The sequence below is a fragment of the Simochromis diagramma genome, unplaced genomic scaffold, assembly GCF_900408965.1.
Source record: "Simochromis diagramma unplaced genomic scaffold, fSimDia1.1 OVJJ01000822.1, whole genome shotgun sequence".
In the NCBI taxonomy this organism is placed as follows: Eukaryota; Metazoa; Chordata; class Actinopteri; order Cichliformes; family Cichlidae; genus Simochromis; species Simochromis diagramma.
In genome coordinates this window covers 6,629,373-6,637,559 of record NW_024387520.1, presented here as the reverse complement: position 1 = coordinate 6,637,559, position 8,187 = coordinate 6,629,373, and the positions used below count along the sequence as shown (strand labels likewise).

The 8,187-nt window shown below is 39.9% G+C and overlaps 1 protein-coding gene across 1 annotated transcript; it reads right to left on the bottom strand.

Annotated features, from left to right (window-relative positions):
- Nucleotides 1–261: 261 nt before the first annotated feature.
- vps33a (VPS33A core subunit of CORVET and HOPS complexes) lies at nt 262–7,896 on the bottom strand. The gene is made up of 13 exons (XM_040018975.1): nt 7,647–7,896; nt 7,278–7,343; nt 5,971–6,098; nt 5,667–5,853; nt 5,455–5,571; nt 5,171–5,345; nt 4,589–4,782; nt 4,165–4,291; nt 3,946–4,013; nt 2,547–2,684; nt 2,295–2,432; nt 2,035–2,203; nt 262–1,335 (listed from the first exon to the last, which is right to left on the bottom strand). Exons 1-13 carry the CDS (start codon nt 7,800–7,802, stop codon nt 1,142–1,144), a joined length of 1,857 nt encoding a protein of 618 aa, XP_039874909.1. The 5' UTR covers nt 7,803–7,896; the 3' UTR covers nt 262–1,141.
- Nucleotides 7,897–8,187: the final 291 nt, after the last annotated feature.

Here is an 8,187-nt window from a genome sequence, read left to right as displayed (position 1 = left end):
CCTCCTAATTCAATCAGTGTCCTGTGCTGTCAAATCATGGGCTGCCGTGGGCTGAGCTCTCCAGACAGCACAGGGCCATTATCGGATGATCAGGAGGCCTGTTACTTCGCTAATTGCTCCTTCAGAGAACTGGAGCACTGCTGAGGAATACACTCCCATCCCTGCTTTTCATCCACTTGCAATCAGCTTTCCTTACCAAAAAATTGCCCAATTTACAATAATCAAAATGGCGTATCACATGACCAAGTAATGTGACACTAATTATAGTTTAAGACTTTATTTAGCCATTTTTAATCCAAGCAAAGGAAAACAAACAAAAGACAACTACAAAAGCTTTCAAAAATGCAAATCAAATGCATCATTACTCTTCTATGGCATCACAAATATGTTTTAATTCTATATACAGTATATATACAGTAGCAGAAAAGCAATAGCTGCAATGACAGAAACACAACCAAAGGACAAAGTTCATTAGACATCAATAAACCTTTAAATTGCACGATACGGGTGCAACTCAAAGGGAGGACAGTAAAGATTATGGAATGTATATAAAAGACAGATGTAGCCTCCGGCTGCCCTAAACCTGCTTTTTCTCTAATGTCCAGCAGGGGGAGAGTCCTCTGCAAAAAAAATAAAATAAAATAAAAATCACCAGATTGTCTCCATTGCTTGTTCAGCCTTTTTTTTCTTTTAGAAAAGAAAAAATGTGTAATTTTGTAAATTCTAATTAAACTCTTGTTTAGGGCAAAACAGATGATAAAGCAAGCTATACTTCAGAGCTACGTTTTGCTGTACTATGAGCATTTCTCAGTCAGACCAACCCACGGTAAACACATCAAGAAAAGAAAACGGCCAACACAAACATCCGACTTTGCAAACAGGACTTTGCAAAACAAAGGGTGGCATCACTCAGGCGATTAGAAAGTGGAAATGCATAAGGCTGCAGTACCATAGTAGGTAACAGTTACTTTGACATAAAGAAATTTTCACAGGGCAACTTTGAAAGAGCCGGTCTCTCTTTAAACCGGAAGAGACATCAATGAAACACCTGCAGGACAGTGATGTGGACATAAAAAAACCAGTAGCTGAGCTTTTCTGGTGGATGGGCTTTTTGATGTGGCCAGGTGTACGTGCAGGTGACTCATTGTGTTGGGGATTCAGGGCGGTCCATGAGGGATTTGATCCAAGTTGTGCCATTTATGAGTTTTGTGGTGGCTATAACATACTCCATCCCGCTGTCTTCCACTTGAGAGAGGAAACGGAGAGCAGCTATTTCTGCATACGTCACACCACCGAGGAAGAACACCAGCGTTGTCCGATTCTCTCCCTGCTGGCCTGTTGGACATTGAGAGGAGATGCAAGTCACTAAAATGCAAAATAAAAACTAAATATATTAACAATAGCAAAGGATATTTTATTGTTTTTCCTTAATTCCACTCTGACCTGGTAAATCCTTTAAATACTACCAAATATAAATGTTTAAAAAACACAACTCAATGTAAAGCAAATAGCAATCCACCCTCTGTTAAAGCACAATTTTTAAAAAATGTGAAAACCCTTATTTAGCCATACACTCCCCCCAGATTAGAGTCCTCTATTATCACTTTTAAAAACTAATGCAAGGCAGGCATGTAGCAACAAGTCAACTGTCTAATGCCCAAACACAGTTCTAATTAGCACATTTCAAACAGAGTGTATAATTAAATTCATTATTCACATCAGTGCAACACCTACTACTGCCAAAATGAAAAGATGGAGGAAAGATGGAGGAAAACAAAAGGAAAACACTGGCTGTCACTCACAAATCAAGCACAGAGTGGTTTTTCAGCCTTTCTATCAAGAAAGGCACACAAAAAAACGACAAGCTAACAGTGGCTGTGTGGCACCATTGGCTACATGCCATAAATCTGCCGCTATTCAGCATCTGACATAAACAAATCTTGTGTCTTATCTACACAGAGCAGGAGGGCGGCTGTTTTTGTTCTGTTGTGAGCAGCAGGGCAAAGAGCAGTCCTAGCTTCTCTTAGTCCTTACGTTTCTTATGGAGCCCAGAGGGAAGCTGTTGTCTCTCCTCAAAGTGTGGGCCAGGAAGCATTTTCAGCACCTCTTCGATGCTGCGCCACCCAGGTCGTGCCAAGATCTGAGTCAGTCGGATGCTAAGAGGAGAATAGCCACTGTACACATATGAGATGTCGTTGGGATTCTGAAAGAACAGAAAAACTCACAAACGTCAGCCCTTGCTTTTTCATGAGTTTAATCCATTAACTGCTTTCATTTTTTTGTATATTGAGTACCTGCTCATTGGCGTCCTCCATCCACAGTTTAAGAGTTTTTCTAATAGTGGGGTAGTTATTCCGTGAGCCTGTCTGTGGCTTTAAAAGACCAGCCTTCTCTAGGTTGTTCAGCGTGAGTATGTGTTCATAACCATAGGTCTTCACACAGGGGGAGGAAAAAAGTTCAAAACCATCCAGTTTTAATTATGACACAGCAAATTATCATTTTTTGATTCAGCCAAGGGTGCAGAGAACGCTTCTTTATGTCTTTACCTGGAGAATCTCCCTCTTGTAGTAGTCCATCACCTTGTGTTTGAGGCCATTGTTGCAGACTGACTGCATACACACCAGACGCAGGATCTTGATCAGGGGATCCTTCTGGGCAATGCAGTCTTCTATATACGTGTTCACCTGCATAGTCACATAATTTTAGGGTGTTTAGTGAACTTTACTAAAAATCCTGTGAAACAGCACCTATAAAAACACACCTTGCAACTACTGGATTGGACTCCCTTTTGCCTACAGAACTGCCTTAATTCTTCATGGTATAGATTCAACAAGGTGCTGGAAACCCTGTTGGATCTATACCATGAAGAAACATTCCTCAAAGATTTTAGTTTGTATTTAAATGAAAGCATCACAAACTTGCTGCAGATTTGCTGGGTGTACATCAAGGATGCAAATAGGGTTGTGTAGGGAAACTCCCAGGAGATCAGCAGTTGTGAAATTCTCATACCAGCTCATCTGGCATCAACAACCATGTCATGTTCAAAGCCACTTACATCACCTTTCCTCCCATTCAGATGCTCAGTTTGTTTAGTATCTAAGGCTACGTTCACACTGCAGGTCTTAATGCTCAATTCCAATTTTTTGATCAAATCCAATTTTTTTGTCTGCTTGTTCACACTACAAATAAAATGTGACAGCAAACGCTCTCTAGTGTGAACCCTCAAAGCGCCACGCATGCGCAAAAGAAGACGTCACACACAACGCGCTCTGTTTAGACCCAGAGCAAACAGTATTGCTTGACTGATGGCCCTTAATATAAAGACTTGTTTCGGACTTTACGTCTCCCGATTTTTGCTTTAAGTTATTTTGTTATTTACATAATAATGTAAATAACCTAATAATTATCCTTATTGCTGGTTTAGAGAGAAGCGGTGCTTCAAAGGATAGTTGCAGATTTCTGTCAGAATCTGCAGATTATACAGTACAAATAAAATGTTCACGTTTCTCCAACGTTGTCTTCCCAGCAGTTTCACTAACATCTAGACTGGATGGCCAGGAAGCGTTCGCGATGTCTTCTCCGGAGCTGATAATTGGCATCTGTCTTGTGTCAGTGACGTAAAAGACCGTTCAAACAGCAGTCGCTTTCTAAAACATCAGATATCTATCGGATTCAGTACCACATACGAAAGTGACCCAGATCGGATTTGAAAATATCGGATTTGTGCTGTTCACACTGTCATACCATGATCGGATATGGGTCGCATAGGGTAAAAAAAAAAAACGGATTTGATGCGATTTCGCCTGCAGTGTGAACGTAGCCTAAATGCATGGAGCTGCAGGCCGTGTGAGAATGGTTGAACAGGTTTATCTAATATATACGTGTTTTTGATAACGTGTAACAACTTATCTTAGGGAGGAAAATAGGTAACTAGATGAAAAATACCTTGTCTGTGTCAACACCAGTCATAAATTCCTGCTCCACTGTTAGATTATCAAAGAAGGCCTCGGATGCTGAAACATGAGATGATAGATGATTTACTACATAGTAATGGATATTGATGGAAATAGTTGTCTTTAAAGACTTTAAAGCCAAAAACTGAGTGAGATGTATGCTAAAAAACATAATGTGATTTGATAGGAAAGCATTGGATTATATACGCACTTGTGATGTCTTTGATCAGCTCGGCAATAGAAGTGTGGTTAGCCAGTGAGCTTCGGGCTGCCTGCATGTGAGGCAGCTGGGAGACAAACTGCTTAATTTCTCCCACCGTTTTGGCATTATGGCGCTCCTGAGAGACAAAAGAAGAGATTAAACAAGCATGATGCAGCATCCAAATAATCTTTAATCACTATCACACAAAACACCTCAGTAATAAAATTCAAGGCTTTGACATGCTACAGTTATAATGCACTGGACCATAGCACTCCTTTACTTGTTGTTTGGCCTAGCAAGAATATCTGAAACTGATCTCATGTTGCTCCCCGAAAGTACGCGGATTGGAATGAAGGAAATTTCACACTATGATCACCACATGTAAGCAAAGACGGGAAAAAAAAAGCAAAAATGTATCCAAAACAAGGCTAACCTCAAAGGCGGCAGATATTATTTTAGCTTTTTTGCTGAGTGCTGCTCCAACAGCATTGAAATTTTTGTCCCGGATTTCCGCATACAGCTCCTCTGCTGAGTTGAGCTGTAACTTCTTGGGCTCTGTCGGCAAATCTTTACTCCCTTCACCTTGCTTCTTCTGTGCAAACTTCTCAGGAGGCAGCTTGACATAACCTGGAGTGAAAGCACAGAATTAAAAAAAAAAAAAGACTAAAAATAAAATAATCCCTGAAAAACTTATGGCTCAGGATAGTAACACTACTTGCATGAAAAGCTACCACACAGAAATGTCTGCAGGCAAGCATCCAAACAAGGATCACTAGACTGCAGACATCATCAAACTGCTGGAGAAACTAACCTCCACCTCAACACTACAATATGTCAAATATTGGAGAAAAAAAGAAGATTAATTTTAATGTTCAAGTGTAATCCTGCTCTGCTTTTTGATTAAAAATAAAGTTGCAAAAGAAACAGCGGGATATGCAGATGTCAGATACAATAAATATTACTGAGGCTCAACATGCAAACATAAGAATAAGAACTCTAAATGGTTTATTCATACCATTACTGATTCCGTAAATCTCGTCAATGAGACCCTCATAGGTGAGCTGTGTGGCCAGAGGGGTGAGCAGGTCAACGTTACGATCAAGGAGAAGAAGGGTATCGAACACGGGCAGAATCTGATTCTGACTGCCAGCAAACTCCCTCTTCATCCTCAACATCATGTTGGCAACGAGCTGATAACAAGCAGAGCATTTGTTTATCAGAAAACTGTATTCACCTCGCTGCTGCAGAGCCTCTGCTTTCATATAAAACAGAAATTATTGCAGGTTACACCATGCTCACCCGTGCACATTCTCCTTTCCCATATATCTGTGGAATGGTGCCATACAGAGCCTGCAAGGTCATGAGGCCTTTGGCTGTGTGGTACAGACTTGTTTGGTCATTTTCCAGGTAGCACTCCTGAGTGAGACAAAGGGGAGTAATTTATGTGTATATGAGAGATTCCACCAAAGCAAGTATATGATACATATTTGTACTCTGCAACCTGAACACACCCTGAAAGCACTTTCATACTCCATGGACAGCAGGTCCCCATCGTAGGGAATCAGGTCCAGGATATACTCATCGATGTTGATGAAAGAGGCCAGCACGCCCTGCTCCTTCAGCCGCTGTTCGCACAGCATGCTCCGCCGAGGCACGAACAAAATATGAAAGTCTCGGGATGAATGGTGTCTATCCTCACTAAAGAGTAGCACAATTCATGTTGCAAAGTGTGGATAGCTATGCAAAGTGAGAGAAAGGACAAGAAAACAAAACCTTGTCTTTATCGCAGATTGAAGTTGAGACACATACACTCACCTAGTTATATTGTCTGCAATGATGTCCATAAGTTCCAGTCTGGGCCGGACAAAAAAGATGATATTTTTGACATCAGCAGGGGGAAGCCTCCCATTCTTGAGGGTGAACATCTTTTCCACTTCATGTTCCTGAACACACCATAATAAACGACAAGTTAAAACAACACCCTCAGCAACATTAGACACATGACATTAGTGTTAAAAGAAACTAGATAATAAGACGTGGGCCTTGTCTGTTGTCTGAGTTAATTTAGACATAAATTGTGCAAACACTTCCAAAAAATAATGTGCAAATAAATACAGAATTCCAAGATTTGAAAATCCCATGAACACATATTTCTTTTACACTAAAAAAATAACAGAAAACATAAAAGATTTAAAATAAGAAAATGGACCAAGAAAAATATTTGATTATTTTTAATTGGCGACACCAGTACATTAAAAAAAGGGCATGGGTATCTTTACCACAAACTGAGGAGACTAGCGGCTGGACTTTTAGGAGAGGAACACTGTACCTTTCTTGTCTGATATACATTTCTAGCTGCTCTACAGTTTCGAGTCTAATTTGTTGTATTTTTGATTTCACGATATGCCAAATGCTTTCAGCTGGTGAAAAGTCTAGAATGTAGGCAGGATAGTTCAGTAGACTCTGAATGAACTATGAATGCATGCTGTTGTAATAGATGCTTAATGCGGTTTAGCAGTCTTTTGCTGAAATGTGCAAAAAGACTGCTGTCCTATCCAGTCTGGATAGGAGCATATGTCAAACCTGTTTTCAGCATTGCTAGATATGTAGACTACCAATTCCACAGGCATGAATGCAGCTCCATCAAAGGTGCAGGTTTTTGAACTCAGTGCTGATAATAATAAGTCAGATGCTGCCTTTCCTGTTTAGTCCTGAGGACACAACATCCACGTTTTGCAAAAATAATTTAAAGTCTTAATTCATCTGACCACAGAATAGTTTTCCACTTTGCATTTTACATTTTACAGACAGTAGCATTTCTGGATCACGTTCAACTATGGCTGATATGTACCAATCATGTTACTGACCTGTTACCAAATGTTCCTCAAGCTATTTCATTTTAGTACCAATTACTTTTCCAGACTGTTCTTCGTGTACCAACGTTTTCAGTTGTTTTGTTGCCATCACATTCAAAAGGGCCTAATATTTTTTCATTAAACAATATAAAGCTCTGACGTTTTCTATTTATATATTGGTTTAGGAGATTTGCAAATCATTGCATTCCCACAAAGCACAGCTTCTTAACATTTTTAGAAATGGGTTTGTAAACAGAAAGCACTTACCTTCAACAGAGAGTACTGAGCTATTAGTCCAAACGGTCCCGTCAGATATTCGTCCCAAACAATGGCCTAAAGTAAGAGAGTAAGAACAAACAAAGCTTTGAATCGTGAGTAAGCAGAACTGAAGATGTTCTGTCAGGCGATACTTGCTAACTTTTACTTAGCTATTAGCTATTAGCTCGAATATTTTATAATACGACGCACCTATACAGATATATGTCTGCGTTATCTGTACTGTTTTACACATTCAAAATAAAACTATGACTATAATGTTAACTGACAGTCTCATGGTAACGCTGAGGCTCAGAGACCACATTAAGTACCACTACCAGTGTTTGGACCACATTTCACAGGCGTTTGCGGGTTTGTCACCTTGCTTCCTGCGCATTTGTCCAAAAACTCTCGAAGCTCTTTTCGTGCTGCTTCTCTCAATATGTTTAAATTCACTCTACCGTACGACAAGTGAGCAGCCATTTTTTCCTTACTAGCAGCACAACAAATCAGGTGACTTCTGCGGAGTCGCATCATGTGACCAAAGAAAGTCAAGCTAGTTCATGCCAGTGATTGTAGAAAACACCACAATTGTACCTAAACACTTCCACTTCACTAATGCACCGACAAATCCAGGTCGACACTATCTGTTTGCAGTCTACGGTAATAATAAATAAAAGTTAAATGCAAAACCTAAAATAGCATAACGGGCAATACGGGTTTCACGCATGCGTAGATGTTGCTCAGTATGAAAAACAGCTTAAGAGAAATACTCATGTCTCATACCGAGTCTCAGCGTCGTTTAAATTATACTTATTAAGCGCAGACATCCACAGAATAACATCGGAAACGTTTTCTATGGGCTCAAAATGTGGTCATAAATATTTTGTACTTGTAAATCGGTTTTGTACTTGTAAAAAAG

What these genes read in the sequence shown, in the direction of transcription:
- vps33a (XM_040018975.1), bottom strand. Translation starts at nt 7,802, where the DNA reads ATGATGCGACTCCGCAGAAGTCACCTGATTTGTTGTGCTGCTAGTAAG. An exon ending in ATTGCAGACAATATAACTAG is followed by an intron (nt 5,854 to 5,970) that starts GTGAGTGTATGT and finishes GCTACTCTTTAG; the next exon opens with TGAGGATAGACACCATTCAT. An exon ending in GATTTACGGAATCAGTAATG is followed by an intron (nt 4,783 to 5,170) that starts GTATGAATAAAC and finishes CTTTCACTCCAG; the next exon opens with GTTATGTCAAGCTGCCTCCT.